The sequence below is a fragment of the Scophthalmus maximus genome, chromosome 2 (genome assembly GCF_022379125.1).
Source record: "Scophthalmus maximus strain ysfricsl-2021 chromosome 2, ASM2237912v1, whole genome shotgun sequence".
In the NCBI taxonomy this organism is placed as follows: domain Eukaryota; kingdom Metazoa; phylum Chordata; class Actinopteri; order Pleuronectiformes; family Scophthalmidae; genus Scophthalmus; species Scophthalmus maximus.
The window spans coordinates 4,119,091-4,135,800 of NC_061516.1; the positions used below are offsets into that span (position 1 = coordinate 4,119,091).

Here is a 16,710-nt window from a genome sequence, read left to right on the forward strand (position 1 = left end):
TTTTGATTTTGGGGGGGAAAGACTTATTTATTCATTTTTACATGATTTAAATTTTTAAAAAGGACAATCACCCAACCGTATGTACAGTATCATATATCAAATAACAATATTGAGAACTGTCTGCAAAACAATTTTTTTTTTTTTGTTACAATAATATCCTGAGTTTATGCACAGTGTCATCCTTCAGCTACATTGTTGTTAAAAAGATTCTTAGTAATCATGGTGTAGAGGTTCATTTACATCTGGGTATTTCAATATTTAACGATGGACACAAAGATATCAATAATACACTGTATTACTCATACCGTGTCTGTAGCCAAATTAGATATAAAAAAATGTAGCTGCACAGCATAGAAAGCACATCTTACTAATGCTGATTTTTATTAGTTTTCTGCATCAGGTATTTATTTATTTTTTGTATATCAACTGTGAGACTTGCAGCTCCGCAGTGCCGACAACCTCAGCTTATGTACGTTCATAAAACGACAGCAGATATTACAAAAATCATGACAGTAAGAATTAAGGCAAGTGTTCTTCTGTAAACCATAAATATACACATTAAAAATAAAGCGGCGCACCACAGATTCTGGACACCTTTAAGAAGCTCTTGGGGGGGAACGACGGCATCTCTCAAACTCACTGTAGTGTGACATAAAAGCAGAGATCAAAACTCTATCAGCAGTCAAATCTTATTGTTTTCTTCATTCAGCTGGCACCCAAGTGTTTTCATCAGCCCCTTCATTCAGGTTAAGCGAGATGAAACGTAGGAAAGGGCCTACAGGACCAAGCAGAGGAACCTCCGAAGACGACCTCTTCAGATTTACGCCGGCTTTGCTTCCTCTCTTTAGTCGTTTGGCTGAGAGCGGGTTTTTCATTTAAAAAGTGCACATAGTGAACGAATGTAGTGTCCATCCCATGGAGACGTTATATGTAGTAGTCCAACCTGCTCTCTATCGTCTTGCAGCCGGTCACCGCAAAGATCTTTTCGGATTTGGGGAAATAGAGTAAGTCTTTGGCCAACTCCTCTGCCACAGGCCAGTTTGGCTCCAGCCCTCTGGCTACCATCTCCGTCATGGCACATTGGACGACGTGTTTGTACTCCAGAGGAAGCAACGGGACGAAGAAGTCCACCAGGTTCTTGTCAATCAAACTTGTGCGATAAAAGCCACCTACGGGGAAAATGCTGATTTACACCAAAGCCGGTCTCAGTATGTTGAAATCACACAACAGCACTTCTTGTCACTCATACTCACTTTGGATGTTGTTGAACACTGATAGAGAGAGCGCGGTTTCCAGGTCTTTGAGCTCGATATCGTCTCGATTTTCTCCTGCTTTCCAGAAATCTAGAGTCGTCTTTGCAATGCTGTCGGCCCCAGCGTTGCTACGAGCAAGATCAGACAGGGGCAGCATGTTAGAATTTTGCCTCAAATTATCTGTTGGCAGTCAGGAAATTTGCGTGAGGGGAACACAAACAAAGACGGAGTGACAGAGGACGGGGTAATTTGGTACAGGAGAAGGATTCCGAATCAGCCAAAACAAAGCTAAAAGAGGAGCTACTGCCGCATGGATATGGTCTGACCCGCACCAGAAAATTATACAAAAAGCAAGAGGCATTTGCCACATGAAAATATAAAATAAAATCAGGAAGATGGAAGGACCGCTGTTGTTGCAACTTCTATCTGCATAAACATGCCCAATTTACCGGATCGAGAAAAGGTATGAGTAACAAAATGTTTTATTATCTTCATAGGAAATGACTTCCAACTGGAATTGAGATTTCGGTCCTATCGCACACAACAGTGACCTTTCAAGTGAACTAACAACTTTCAACAATATGACACCTTCCAGGACAAAGGTGCGGCCATTTGGAAGAAGCTGTAAAACCGATTAGAATCCTGATGCAGTCAGACAACGCGTCGTGCCGACTAACTCTGATCGAGTACTGAGCCAACTCTTAAGAATGCAGTTCACCTGAGGAAAATGAAGATGGCTTTCCGATACGAAACTCCGTCCAGCTTGTCGTAGTAGTCCAGGTACGGCTTAATGCAGTCTATCAGACCAGGATGCATCTTGTCCATCTCGTCAAAGATGAACATGGAGCGTTCGCAGTTGGTGACGTTTCCTTTGATCCACTGCTGTAACTGAGACTGAGGAGAAACGGCAGCGACTTTAATTCATACAGTGGAGTGAAAAAAGAACAACGTTTTATTGAAAGCAAAAGGAATCAACTTATTTGTACTGCATACCTTGTAGTTCACAAGTTGACTTGAATGTGGGAAGTGAAGTGTGGATGTAAAAAAGTGAACAAAGCCGCTCTCCATCCCTTCCTTGTAGATGTTTTCAGCAATCAGCTTGCTGATGAAGTTCTTCCCCGTGCCGGTCCACCCGTGCAGAGAGAGCACCAGGGGTTTCTTGGGGTTGCCATTGTTCATGAATCCATTCACAGCTTTTAAGATGATGCGTGACGCAATGTGCTGTCCGTACAGTTTTCTGTCCAGGTCGACCTTGAGACCTAGAGAGTACACAGCGGAAAATCAACAGGATGAGTCGACTGCAGAACACCGGACTCCGGGTTGTAGAACTTTCGCTAATACCAGGTCCGAACGGGGCGATTAAGATGAGACCAACGCAAAATGAAACAGTTGAAATTGAAACAATGAAACAGAATGGTGACAAGCAGTAAGTTAAACATTCAAACTAGAATATTCTTAAATGAAATGTACATCATGGCCTTAAAATACACGGCACTAGAGGTTGGTTTTAAATTTACGTTTAAAAACTTCCAAACTCTTCGCTGCTCTAAGGCCCTCGGGCAGACTGGGCTCCCGGTTGGGAAACCAATTTTTAAAAAGCCGCTTTCATCACTCAGGACAGTAATGGCTGTGGTACATTACTTTGCTGAAGTCCAGACTAAAGCAGAGAGAGAGACGTTCCAGTAAGAGAAGGCGGCTTACTGAAAAGGAGTTTAGTTAACATTATTGTATGACAATTGTCTTTGACTTAATGTGTATTGGTCCCATGACCTTTGAACCCATAATCGTTGTGGGGCAGTGTGCGGTGTGAAAAGGCTGCACCTCCCCCACTCGTTCTTTCTATAGCCATGTAAACCTCCTCATCTTAAAACGGAGACCTGCATCATCCATGAGCATGTTTCAAACTCAATGCGCAGAGCCCGAAGGACACAAGCAAGTGTCCTTCTTTCTCAGTTAGGTGTCGGTTTTGACGATACATAAATAAAACCTCAAGCCATATGGCGCTTTCATTGTGATTAGAACTGTACGTTGACGTACACGTCTGAAACCATTTGTCCCGTCCAGCCACGTTAGAAGACGCCGCGCACGCACGTTTACCTGTCACATTGAAGGCTATCCATTTCGCATCGCAACTTTCATGCAGGTAATTGTAGATCGTCCGGCCCAGGGTTGCACCGATACCGACCACCACAGTTGTTGTGATCGGATCGAACGTGTTCACCAGCACGCCGGTGGTGGACAACACGTGCAACAAAAAACAAATACGTGCGAATTTCATCGTCGACTAAATTCCCGACATCGGTCGTCTTCATGTGTATGAAACAAACCAGAACAACCACGGTTTGTACTGCGCTAATTCGGCGGAGCGACTAGCTTCTTTACAACGCGGAACTTCCTCGTACGTCATCAACCCGTGACGAGCACACCCGGCTGGGTGTTCAACGCCACCACGGAGTTGTTTGACGTTTGGAAAGGATGCAAAAATCCATAAATCCAAAGCACTACAGCCAGCGTGGCGGGATTTTATACTCGTTAGGTCCTCGCGAAGCTAACTGTCAACGTAGCATACGCTGCCTAGCATGCGTTAGCTCTGCTACTGTATTACCCCCAAACGCTCGTTTGAAACTGCTGAAGAGGGAGAAAAAGGAGCACAAAGGAGTCAAACGTGGCGACGCCGCGCTAGCCGCAAACCCCACGGCACCTGTGGCGTTGAAAGCAATCCACTCAGGTCGACAGCACTCGTAGAACTGGAAGTAGATGTTCCGGTAGTTCGCCAAAAGCGCCGTCAGAGTCGCCGCCATGCCAACCGCGATGGTGGTGGTGATGGGCTCGAGCCCCTCGGTCACCACACCGGAGCACAGCAGCAGCCACAGCAGCAGCACTTGGCGCCTCTTCGGTGTCATTTTTTTTTCTCTCTTTTCTTTCGCACAAGTTAAAAGAGGAACAGAGGAAGCGTTCGACCGACCGACCGACTGACAGACAGACAGACAGTTGGGAGCCGGCGCGGGGTAGTGACGTCACAGTCCAAAGGTTTGTCTCCAATCGCTGGTGCTGTGGATCTCAAAGCGAAGGCCTTTTATACATACATCCGTCATCTGTATACAGTGGTCCTATACACATTGTTGTTTTGTATCGTCAGCGCCTATGAAATGACGCTCACATTCCAAAAGCAAGACACTTCAAATGATAAAGGTTAAATTAGGTTCCACGAACAAACCATTTCAGCCATGACTAAATAAATAGAAGCGCGAGAGTTCAAAAGGTCATCGGATGAAAGTCACTACAAGACACTTGATCGTGCCATGTCAGAGGTCTAAAGATGTTTTGGAGGGAGATTGGCTGATGTTGGTTTTAATTTTTTATGTAAATTATAATGCACTAGTGTATAGTGGCACCTCGACTATTGTTAGACAATAATATGCAAATTTTTTTTTACTAACATATGGAAGACAAAGTGTGCAGCAGTCCACTGTTATCCCATGTGATGTGGCTTTTAAACTTAATATAACTGACCTGAAAAGACAAGTGACATTGTACATTCAGAGACACTCACACCCTGGCACCTGCGAACAGTGTCAGGTTATAGGTTGTATTTTTCTTAACACTATGAATGGTTTATTATTATGGTTTAGGTTCAATGATGATTGTTATCATATTTATTGTTGTTCATGGTGGATTTTATTGAATGTGCTAGGTAATTTCTCCAGTTGTAATATTTAATGAAGTTTATTTAAAAAAGTGAAATGTTTTCAGACATTTTCAGTCCTTTGTAAGCACTGAGGAAGAATCTTGTGAGTTACACTTAAATATAACAGGTTTTAAAAAGCCACACATTTTTCACTGTACTGTAAATGCACTCAGTTACATTTTAGCTTTTTTGCTAAAACTTCTGCTTAATTTAGGTGGGGAAACAGGTGGAAAATATTTATATGTTTGGTAGCTTGGCATATCCATTGTATTGAATTCCTTTTGTTGTGGAGGGTTAAATGTGTTTTTAAAAGATGAGAAAAAAATGGACCATCATTTTTTTAACACTGGGTGTCACCAAAGCCCAATTAAACTGAAGACCACTCGGGTCAAATAAGGTGAATCCAGGTTACATGAGTCTTAAAACACAGCTATTACTTTGCTAAAAACAATATACCACTGTGCACTACACGTGTTTACTTCTGTCTTATTTACGCCTCATTACTGCGTGTGTGGGTTAATATCTTTGAGTGTGTGTTTTCAGTCTCCTCTTCATCGGGCAGCAGGCCTCGGGATCACTGCTGAGCTCCGGATGGGACCTTTGGATCCGGGCCTGGGAGCAACAGTATCTGAAAATACTGCCTGACATGGATCTGCTTTAATGACCGCATGTGGAGGGTAAACACAGCAAAGTCCAGTCAGTTCCCCTGCAAAATTTAGTTTTGCCCAGTGTTTTCCACGAGGCTGTTTTTTCACATTCATCTGCTGAAGGGAAAAAAAAATTCTCGGACCTCACCGTAAATCGGAGTTTAAGACATACAAGCATGATTTGGTGACCTCACAACTAGTTTGAGGCCAATGGAGGTCTGGTATTTAGTTTAACGTACAAATGTGTGACTGGACCTTCAGTGAAATAAGAGACATCTTGTTTCCAGCAATCAAACTTTTGAAACGAAAAATCCATTTTGGAATTTTTAAATGACGGAGAATGAATGGAAGTCATATTAGTAAATTTTACCAAAGCCAAACAGAGTATTTTATAGGTATTAAAAAATGTCTGAAGATGATCTTTATCCACAGTCCGTCTTGATCGGATGAAAGTGCAGATCATGATGTAGTATTTTTTGCTTGCTAATGTGGAAACGGGTACAAACACAGTTAAAATGTTTGTTTAATTTAGCATACATTACAGTCATGGTAGTCTTTGGAAAGATTAAACAAACTAAGTACAGGTCATCCATTAGAAATAAAAGTGGTTGTGTGAATATACATGTCTGCACGTATTACACACTCCTTTTTCTTTTACTGTGTACAAGTAGATACACAGTACATAGACTCCTAGCTCAGACAAGGTGTCAGGTTAACAGCTGCAGAGGCTTATTTATAGCTGAAGATCCACCCTAACCTCACGCAATCGCATGCACTCAACCCCTTTTTAATCACACTCATGACCCAAACCTCTCTTTTCAAACACACTGAGATTCATGTGTTATTACCACACAACCATACTGAAGAGACTGGGTTTACATTGAGAAAAAGATATTTGATCAATGTAGGGCTGCGACTTACAATTATCTTCATTATCGATTAATCTACCACGTATATTTCAATTAATAGTAAAAGTATGGAACATCCAAAAATTGCCTCAAATTTGCACTAAGCTGAAGGTGACATTTTTAGTTCTTTTTTTGTTCAACTAGAAGTTTGCCTTTTCTCACAATTTTTGCTTCAAAAACTACTGAACCAATTAATCGATTGTCAAAATGATAATTGATTCATCTCTAGATTAGTGCGACTGTTTTGGACAAAACGATTGTCGAATTCATGCAGTAGGAGTACAGCAGGGTATACATCCTAAAAACTAGACTATATTTTACACTCTTCATATAAGATGTTTTTAAGACTTGATCTGAGTCAAATGTTGGACAATTCTACTATATATTTAAGACACATTAGCAATACTTAACATTAAAATCAATGAAAATACCGTAGTTACTCTAAAGGATTATACACTGTCCTTTGTCTTTGCCTGGTTCAGTTGGTAATGCAGCTGAACTATCTTCTTGTTTTTCAACATTAACCTCTGCTTTTGCCAGTTCTGATTTGATATTTACCTCTTCTGATCCAGTTTGTTCGAGAGCTATTTTATTTTTTTCCTCATCTTCTACTGTTTTGGTGTCTTTCTCCTTAGCTGCCCCCCCAACTGTTATTTCACCGCTTTCTTTCACACTTTCAGTTTGTGGGGAGGTATTTTCAGACCTAAAAACTTCAAAGGAGGACTGCATTGTCTCCTCTCCATCTCCGTCTCCTTCGTCAGCAGTCTCCCCTGGTGATGCTGTCTCTTTCTCCTCCTCCCTCTGCTCCTTTCCAACAGCCTCTTCTTTTTCAACTGGCGTCAGAGGTGTTAGGTCCAGACTTGCTTTAGGAGAGGATGTTGCCTTTTTCCTGGGAGGGGCAACTGGCTTTTGAATTTCCAAATCTTGTTTCCTCAGTTTCTGATCTGAATAGCTGCTGATATCTTTGTCATCTAGAGTTGATGGATGATCATCAGTTGTTTCCCAGTCGGATTCCTCCGAAGGAAACTCAAAGCTTGAAATGCTCAGTAGATCTACTGGGATTTCAGTGACTTTTCCTACTGTTATGGAGACACTGTTGTTTGTCTTAGCGATACTCTTTGTCGCTGGTTGTGTGTCATCCTCTTCAAGTGAACGAGAGAGAGGCTCCACATCACATGGAGAAGAATTGCCACTGGACCTGAAGAAGTCAGTGATTTCCTCCTCTGAGTTTAGCACCTCACCTTTTTCAGGCTTGGACAGAAAATCGAAATCAGACAAATCTTGACACAATGTCCGAGGACCTTCTTCTGGGCCTTTTTCTTTATCAGTTTGTGCCACCTCCACCGCAGGAGTCTCATCTATCAGGACATATTTCTCCAAATATCCCCTGGCCTCCCGGTCTGAATGCCTGCTGTGGAAGGACTTCTCAGAGGTCATACTCTCTGTATCCTCTTCTTTTTGTCGACTGCCGATTGCTTCCTCATACAGGTCGGTGTAATGGAAGGCCATGGCTTTGGGCTCCTCCAGTAAAATTTGGTCGATTATTTTAGGAGGTCCTTCAGGTAGAAAGATCGGAGTCAGGATGTCTTCCTGGCTTCCAAATAAAGTTGAACCGCTCGGTTTTGAAGGGAGCCTCAAGGGCGCACATTTGGCCTCTCCACCTCTGACCTCTCTGTCTAGACTTTTCACGAGGTAGTCGTCTGTACCACCGTAGAAGACCTCATCTAGAAGCTCGCTGGTGATTTCCCCTAGACTGACTGTGTCTGACCTGTCATCATTCAGAGTTGTTGTAGCGGTGATGCTTCTAGACTGCACCGGTTTCTCAGTATGCTGGCTGTTGGTGGAGTCCTCAGCCTCTGGTTCCACTTGTCTCTCTGCGATCACAGCAGGACTTCCTGGAGCCTGCGCATCAATCATGGTAAATGCCTCAAAGTAGTCCACATTACCAGAAGCTCCTCTGCCTGGAGATCTGGCCACTGGAGCCCCTGGTGGATCCATTCCATATGGGCCCATGGGAAGTGACAGCTGTATAGGTTCAGCTCTTGCTGAAACTGACATTGCTGGAGTGTTCGTTAAGATCCATAGCTCATTATCATTGATCTCTTTGCTTGCTTTAGGAACAGGGCTCTCTTCCAGATAAGATAAGTTATCCTCCATTTCTTTGCTCTCTTCTTCATCCACAGTAGCAAGTTTAGGTGGAACAACAATGTTGAGGATTTCAGAGCCTTCAGACACTAAGCTGAATAGCCATTGTTCTTTATCTACCAGAGGCTCAGTTGGTTCTTCTTCGGCTCCCTCTCCTTTGGTTTTCACATTTGGCTCTGAGACGCCCACCAATTCTGGCCTTCCTGAGATGTTCTCAGAGCTTTCTTCAAAGACTTCTCGTTGTCTCCTCTGACCGCTTACCCTCTCTTTAGTTTTCTTCCGTCTAGAAATCAGCTCCTCATCCATGACAAAGATTATCTTCCCTGCTGGAACAGACCCAGGTTTTGCAGGCCATACTCCACCTGGAGAGCTGAAATCAACGGTTGGGGTTTCGGTTTCAGATGCCCATGGTGTGGTGCAGCGACTTGGGGTCGTCTCCCACGCAATCCCGCTGTCCTCGCCTTGCATAGTTACCATGGAGAAGGAGGAGTCCATCATCAGGCACTGCATCTTAGGTTGGACATTGTCATCGTGGACAGCTTCACGTAAACTGAAGACACAGTAACACACAAAGTGTGGAAATGAGGTTAAACTAATCAAAATCTATGACAGATATTGCTCCCATGCATGAACAATGCTGGTCAGAAGCATCTTTAAGTCAAAGTTTCCTCATGTATTCTGTTAGCTCCGTATTATCGCCATTGGGCCTACTGCTGGAATATTTTTATATCCTTTTCCTAAACTTCACATGTGAGTCCTTCTGTTTTGATATTGATAAGATGCCAAAAAAGTTTCACCAGTGACAATACAGTGACATTAATAAAACTGAACTGGTATAATATGAAATTAGATGTTTCAAATTGGTCCTTGACTTAAATGGAGACAGTAGACGAGAGGTGTTTGGAGGATGTAGTTTGTGTTGCTGATGAAATGTATTACGCAGAGTGGTGTTTCTGTTATTTAGAATATACCTCCATTCATATAAATGTGTTTGACAAAATAATCAAGGTCATCAATACCAAAGCAGCACAAACTTCATCCTCCAAAATGATCATGAATTTCAATCAACTTACATAATACCCCTCATGATTAATTGACTGTTTGATTGCATTAGGAAGGTGTTACAAATAATCTGACAACTCAATGTTAATACATGCACCCAAACAATGAGCCAGACAAACACAGGTCAGTGGCACGGATACAATATTCTCCATTAATTGACCATTTCATACAGGGATGGATTCAAGTTATTACTGTGAAATAAACAGTGGCCTCTGGGATACTTGGGATATGTTGTAAATAAAAAATGAATTTCACTCAACAACCAATAAATTAAACTTCATGACACAGAAAACTGTGACTCTAATCTGCAGTAATATATTAAAAATGAAATATTATTATACAGTGACTGATCTGCACCTGTTTCGAAGGTTCTCCACTTCATCGCTGACATCAAGGCTTTCCTCGGTAATATCTTCAGGTGTCAACACCGTCATCTCAGTGTCAGCATCTGACCGGGCAAAATCTTCTGTCACAGAATCCATTATTGTAATATCTTGATGATTTTCCTTTAGCCTCTCACCACAACTCAGTACTGCTCTGTTGATCACATTCTAAGCGAGTGTGCCGGAGCCTCGTCTTCACGCTCAGCCTAATCTTGAAATAGAAAACGAGTCTTCCAGTGTTTCATCTGAAGCATTTTCAACATGTAGGGAGGTTAATTTATCAGCTGTTCACACCCTCTGAACCCTTGCATTTGGTATGTACAATAAAGCAGGTTAATCTGGGTTAATAAATTGTAGCCAGTGACTAATATGAACTGTAAAGAAAAAAAGCAGCAGCATGTAAATGTCTCGGTCTAAATATAATTTTTTGCTGCCAGCCTATATCCAATGTCAAGCCTGTGACAGGCAGAAAGTGGGTACACTTTGGTCTTTAGATGTGCGAAACTGATAAGACATCACACAAACACCATATTAAGCTTTAAAAATTGACAGAGGAAAAAGAATGGAAAAATAGCAAGCTTGAGCACCACAACATCTACCTTTATCACCCCTTTACCCTTAATAACAAATGCACACGGGCTAATTTGCTGCCTTCATTTCAAAATGTCTGCATGTTGTATGTAAAGAATAAGCTTTTCTTGATTCCTGACTGACACGTCTATGATACAGTGAGCCTCACACCTGTTAATGTCTGTCCTGCGGTGTGACAGGGATAGTTCATGGCAAATGAAAGACTGGAGCTGGAGGAGTCGGGGAGGGTTTTGTCAACAGGTTGTATCTGGGCAAAAGTTGTCCTCAAGTGCAAACCAGTCTGACCTCCCATTTGCATTTGTGAATCATGAACTTGCCCAATGGACATGACAGACTTTGGCTAATAAACACATAAACATTAACACACCACTGATTTCAATTTGTTCACCCCAATTCATTTGCTTAAAGTAGATCATCCTGGACGTAAACAACATAATCAAATCTGTTATGTAATTACTTCAATGTTACGAAGTACATTTCCTGAAGTACCACGATTAAGTTCAGTTTTAAAGAGTATTTTCATTATATGCTACTTGATACTTATACTCCACTACAGTCACTTGAAAGCTTTAGTTACTAGTTACTTCTCAGATTAAGAATATCTAATCAAACTTATTAAAAAAATATATAACATTAAATATCACATCAGCAAAAACATATAATACAGTATGTATGCACTTATAAATGTGACACATTGTTAAAGATTTAATTAGTGGGCTTTTGGCTTGCTACCACAAACCTCTGTCTCCTTGTTCTACTTGCTCCTTGCACATTCATACCTTCACTGTAAATTATGAAACCAAACTTTAATATTGAGATCTTGACAGTTTGCTTCTAATTTAAACCCTGCTCTCAAGTAACCCATATCAGTAGTTACACAAAATCGGTTGTTATACGTCTGTGTTCATTAAGCATGTGACATAAATGAATGGTGACGATCCATTGTTGTTATGTTGTGTTTTATCAAATTTCCTCCATTTTCAACCCTGGTGCATTAATCAATCACAGGTGTATTGTAAGGTTTGAGAAGGTGGTGCCACTACATTTTTGATTATTTAAACGGTTTATCAATTATCACAAATATTTGGCTATTAAGTTTTGTCTATTTGACTGATCAATTAATCATGTCTGCTTCATTGTCCTGTGAAGGCAAAGAGCATTAACCAAGCGGGTTCAGTGTTTTCAGGTTTTCATTTGATGTCTTTTGACTTCATTTACATAGACATTTTTGGAAATACGAACAAATTGTTTGTATGGATCAGTGCCATTATAGACATAGATGTGGAAACCTGCAAAAATAAATGGAAGCAAATCTGAGATTATTGTATCTGTGCATGGCAGAAAATGCTGGAAAAACAGAGTGGGGGTGGTGCAGGTGGCGTGTTTTGTCCAACAATCACCAGTCAACTGAGCTAACTACGGAATTCTGTCAGTCGCTGGTCTATTGAGGCCAGTTGTCCATAAAAAAAATACAATACGTGTGTGACCATGTTTATCGTTTACATCATACCATTCGGGTAATTTTGTAAAATGTGACCTCACTATGTAAAGTGCCTTGAGACAATGTATGATGTGGTATGGCGCTATACAAATAAAATTGAATTGAATTGAATTGAATCTGGTGTTGCCCTCAGTTACATGCAGGCCCGTATCCAGGATTTGAGCAATACCGAGGTCCAATTTTTTTCATTTCCCTGATCTAAATATGCACATTTTAAGACCTTTGAAGCAACTATTGTATAACAGTAGCTTCAAAACCATGTCAGTGGGGAGTAGCATAAATGACTAAGGCTATCCAGGGCAATGATAGCAGAGAGCAGTGGCGATCATAGCAGTACACCGTCAAAAGTGTTTCCCCTAGGTTTACTGGTTTGGGGGGAAATTTTGTAGATCTTTTTTTGTTGGGGATGACTTGCCATATTTCCCACCTTCTTTCTCTCTCTCTGTGGCCGTGCAGTGTTTCCCATAGGATTTTGAGAGACAATCGTGGGTGCACGTCAGACCCCTCAAGGAAAATTTTGTACATTTTAATGTTAAATCCATCAATCTGGTGAACTTTAGCAGCAAGGCTAGATCTATGAAGGACTTTATGCTCTTGTAAATAATTGTGCGCTGTAGCCTTACAACCTATATATGTGTGTTGTATGGACACTGACACCGCCCACATACAACTACAAAAAAGGTGAAAAGTAGCTTCTTTTGAAAATATCATTCTTTGCATAGAAACAATAACAGCACAGAACAATTAACTAAAATCAACAATTAATTAAAATTAACAAATATTGAACTTCATATGTGGAGGAATTTTGAGGAAAGGTGCAATTTGTATACGATTATGAACAGATTATTTCCTGCGGATATTGCAATATATCAGGTGAATTTTTCCTAATATTTTTCAAGACTTATTCGCGCTTGTGAACATGAGCGCACGTACAAAGTGAGGTAAAGCCTCAAAGCCCCGAATTTCATTCACACTTTCAGAGTTTTTACGGGGGAGACCACGGGCATAATTAAAATGCATGTTTTACTTTCGGTTTCACAGACTTCAAAGCAGATTATGCAAAAAATAATATCGAAGTACGGACTTCGGTGTCCTAAATGGTAGATACTGCCATGATTACATGCCTTGTATCAGGGCTGGCCCGTGGCATAAGCGGCTTCTTAGGGCCCCATTGGCATCCAGGGGCCCCCCAAGAGCACTTGATTTAAAAAAAACAAAACAAAACATTATATATTATGTCAATGGCAATCATACAAAGTTTGCAGTGCACTGTACTACACTGCTTCTTGTCGGACTTTAAATTGCCAAAACATCTCCACACGACTGAATTCCTCTGACCCATCTTTCAAACAATGTCCTGTGGAAAAGTTATTTAGAGATAATTATCTCTATCGTTTTATCGCCCAGCCCTAGTGCAGAGAAAATAGATCAAAATTCTGCTCAGGGCCCCATATAGGCTTATAGGGCCGTATAGCAAGTATGGTTGTCTTCGTGAGTTTGTGCCTTGCTGCATGCTTGTTTCACTGTAGACAGGGACTAAGTCTACAGAGTACTGTATGGTTTCTGGGTGCGACAGGAAATAATGAAACTGCCCAGTATAGTCAGGTGGCCACAACAAAATAATATTTGCCCCTGGGACCACGTAGGAGGTTAATCCGGCCATGTGCTTAGTGTAGTGCAGACAGTGTAGTGACACGTCATCTTGTCTTTAAACCACGTTTGTGTTCCATGCTGCGAAGTGTACAGCTTTGACTTGGCTGCACACCGGATGTGAGGAGACTCTATCGCCCGTGACATCACAACTTCAGCCGGCAACGTGATGACGTCGTTGTTCTGACGAGCCCTCCGGGCGGCGGAGGACGAGGCAGATGAATGAGCTGAGAGGGGCTGACAGAGACCGGACGGGCTGGGGGGGGTAGGAGAGACAGAGAGGATGAGCCGATGGAGCATCAGCATCAGCATCAGCACCAGACTCTGACCGCATCTGGCGAATCCGGATCCAGGCGCCGTTGCCAGTGAAAAACCCCCCAGACGAGACGTTTTGCCTCCTAAACGGCCGTCGTGCAATAATCTGTTGGATGGAGGACGCGACGCCGAAGCCTGGAGCCATGCGCCGACTGCCCTCTGCGTTTCCTCCGGGAGCAGGGGAGGCGAAGCACTGTCACGAGAGAAGATGTCCGCTCTGAAGGACTTATTTCGCGGCTTGTAAAACTCGCTGATCTCGGACGGTCTCGGTCGGGGCGACAGCGGACGGCGAGAAAGAAAGACAGCCAGCGACTGGGATTTACGCACAGACGGTTTATCGGGATTGAAGCGTGAAGCGTGAATATATATTTATATATATATAAATATTATATATACATTTTTTCCCCCGGTTCAGGACAAGCATCTCCACATTTGCTGCCAGATTCCCCAGCGCACGCCAGCTGCAGTCAGCGACGAATGGAGTCCGCCGAAGCTGTGCGTCGACATTTCAACTTTGCGCTTTTTTCACGGCGGCGTCTCCAGTCCGAGCGGTGTTTGCCCGCGAACCGCACGGTCCGCCCCGCCGCTCGGAGTTTCGCTCTTTAATCCTCGCTTGGATACAGCGGAGGAGTCCCCCCCCCCCGGCCCCCCCTTCGGCTAGCTTTAGCTTTAGCATCAACCGCCGCCGCCGCCGGAGAGAGAGTTGTGCGCCGCGTCCTCGGTGGTGCGCTTCGCCCGGGTGAAACCCAGCCAGACTGCAACCCCCCCCCCCCCCGCCGAAAATGTGCCCAGGCGCCAAACAACAAAAACAACAACAACAACAACAACAACAAGAAACCATGTCGGACTGAAAACAGCACCGTGGCTCCACCGGCCGCGAAGTCACAACGGCAACCGGAGCGACTTATTACTAGTCGGGGGGAGAGAGAGAGGGAGAGAGGAGGAGAGACAGAGGGAGAGAGAGAGAGAGAGAGGGGGACCAGAAGGCTGAAGCTACCCCCCCCCCTCGCACCGCCCTCCGGAGACCACCGAGAGGAGCGTCCTCGACCCAGTTCAGCCACCGAATCCAGCAACAATGGGGTACGTAAGTTGGCGGTACGGGTGAAGTGCGACGCCGCAGCTCGCCCGCGACATGTCAGGGTGTGACTCACTTTTAGTGGGGGGGGGGGGGGGGGGGGGGGGGGGTGCGAGCAGACCTCTGCAGCGCCAAAGCTAGTAGCCGCGTTACTGCTAACAGACGTGAAGCACTCCCGTCTGTCAGAGAGCCCCCCGCGCCCCCCCCCCCCTGTCAACCTGGCGCCACGTGACCAAAACAGAGCCAACACGTCTAGGATGCGCCCGAGCCCCCGACAGTGATCCAGAGACACCACACTGACGAACTAACTAGCTGTCCATCATTACACACACACACACACACACACACGCGCGCGCGTGACATTTTTTGGGGGGGATTACAGCAGCCCAAAGATTACACATGCCATGAAGGAGGCTACTGTTGGCGAACTGAAGTCCGCCCGCAGGCCGGGGCAGGGCGCGTTATGGTTCTATGTGATTCAAACCACTTTTCACAATCAAAATCTGTGCATTGTCGTACACTGATATTTGGGTGGTATGTTTTTCCCTGGACTAATCTGGACAAAACACCTTTAAATTCAATTGATATGTAGCAGGATAGTACTGGTTGGGTTGGGGGGGGGGGTTAGGGCTCATTAGGGTTAGGTTTCACAAATCATAAAAAAAAAGTTTCCTCCACAATCGTTTATACAGGAATGAGGAATAAGGTGTATAAGGAAAGTGACCTTAAATGACTTCTGCTTGGCATTATATGTAAAATACCCCCCCCCCAAAAAAAAAAATTCAGTTCAATGGTGGGGGAAACACTGAAGTTGATTTTCAGTTGCAGCGGTAGTTATATGGATTATGGTCGCTAGAAGAAGGCTAGTGTCGGATACTTGAAGACAGAACAGGTCAAAGCGGTGCACGTTTTTGGTAACAGTGCGGTTGAAATGGTGTTTGGGAAGTAAGGTACATGTGTTGTTGGTTTTCTGAATTACAGAAAAGATGGTTATAACAGAGTGTTATAATTAACGTTGTGCTGCCACAGAGGGATAAACCTCTTAACATCAGCGTCAGGACCCGTGATGATCTCCCCTTATGCCTGGCTCGCGTAACGCATGGAGCTGAACCTGCAGATGTATGGTGATTCTCCTGATCAGGAGCGACCTAGTTCCTACTCCAGATGAGAGCAGATGATGTTGCATGTGATTGGTTTGTTGTCATATTGTGGTTGGGAGGATGGGTTGGGGAAGAAGGGGCGGGGTGAACCGCTTACCTCCTTGTGCAAAGCACATCCTCCGTAATTCTCAAGGTTTTTTTTTTTTAATCCAGTCCACAACCAATTCCTCAGACATGGAGAGGGGGCATGTCCTGTGTGTGTGTGTGTGTGTGTGTGTGTGTGTGTGTGTGTGGTGCCCTTAGCCCTTAATTAGCCAGTCAGACGTGGCTGATCGGAGAAGTAGTGGAGCTTCTGTTCTTGTATAATATATAATTGTGAACAAGCTTGTCCT

General features: G+C 43.5%; 3 protein-coding genes across 5 annotated transcripts in view; 1 reads left to right on the forward strand and 2 right to left on the reverse strand.

Annotated features, from left to right (window-relative positions):
* Positions 1–4,248, reverse strand: tor1 (torsin family 1). Of its 2 annotated transcripts, none has more exons than XM_035624126.2 (5): positions 3,955–4,248; positions 2,247–2,512; positions 1,972–2,147; positions 1,254–1,381; positions 1–1,169 (listed from the first exon to the last, which is right to left on the reverse strand). In XM_035624126.2, the coding sequence occupies exons 1-5, from the start codon at positions 4,154–4,156 to the stop codon at positions 925–927; spliced, it is 1,017 nt and encodes a 338-aa protein (XP_035480019.2). In that variant the 5' UTR covers positions 4,157–4,248; the 3' UTR covers positions 1–924. The 2 variants fall into 2 exon arrangements, with proteins under 2 accessions (XP_035480019.2, XP_047186578.1); XM_047330622.1 differs by lacking the exon at positions 3,955–4,248 and adding an exon at positions 3,351–3,932.
* The window catches only part of LOC118300061 (homer protein homolog 1), a 27,710-nt gene continuing 15,126 nt past the window's right edge, over positions 4,127–16,710 (forward strand). Inside the window, exons 1-2 of one of the 2 annotated variants that reach the window (XM_047330620.1) lie at positions 4,127–4,283; positions 5,485–5,618. In XM_047330620.1, coding sequence (XP_047186576.1) covers positions 5,602–5,618 — 17 coding nt within the window. In that variant the 5' untranslated portion in view covers positions 4,127–4,283; positions 5,485–5,601. The remainder of the gene's footprint in view (positions 4,284–5,484; positions 5,619–16,710) is intronic. The other variant, XM_047330621.1, reaches the window with a different exon arrangement.
* Positions 6,094–11,670, reverse strand: si:ch1073-398f15.1 (cardiomyopathy-associated protein 5). Its single transcript, XM_047330619.1, has 2 exons — positions 10,061–11,670; positions 6,094–9,191 (listed from the first exon to the last, which is right to left on the reverse strand). Exons 1-2 carry the CDS (start codon positions 10,183–10,185, stop codon positions 6,938–6,940), a joined length of 2,379 nt encoding a protein of 792 aa, XP_047186575.1. The 5' UTR covers positions 10,186–11,670; the 3' UTR covers positions 6,094–6,937.

Bases quoted from the DNA above. Each gene is read 5' to 3' on its own strand.
- tor1 (XM_035624126.2), bottom strand. From the start codon at position 4,156: ATGACACCGAAGAGGCGCCAAGTGCTGCTGCTGTGGCTGCTGCTGTGC. The intron at 1,382-1,971 runs GTGAACTGCATT...TCTTGCTCGTAG, and splicing joins GCCATCTTCATTTTCCTCAG to CAACGCTGGGGCCGACAGCA. The intron at 1,170-1,253 runs GTGAGTATGAGT...TTTTCCCCGTAG, and splicing joins AGTGTTCAACAACATCCAAA to GTGGCTTTTATCGCACAAGT.
- si:ch1073-398f15.1 (XM_047330619.1), bottom strand. From the start codon at position 10,185: ATGGATTCTGTGACAGAAGATTTTGCCCGGTCAGATGCTGACACTGAG. The intron at 9,192-10,060 runs GTGCAGATCAGT...CTGTGTCTTCAG, and splicing joins GTGGAGAACCTTCGAAACAG to TTTACGTGAAGCTGTCCACG.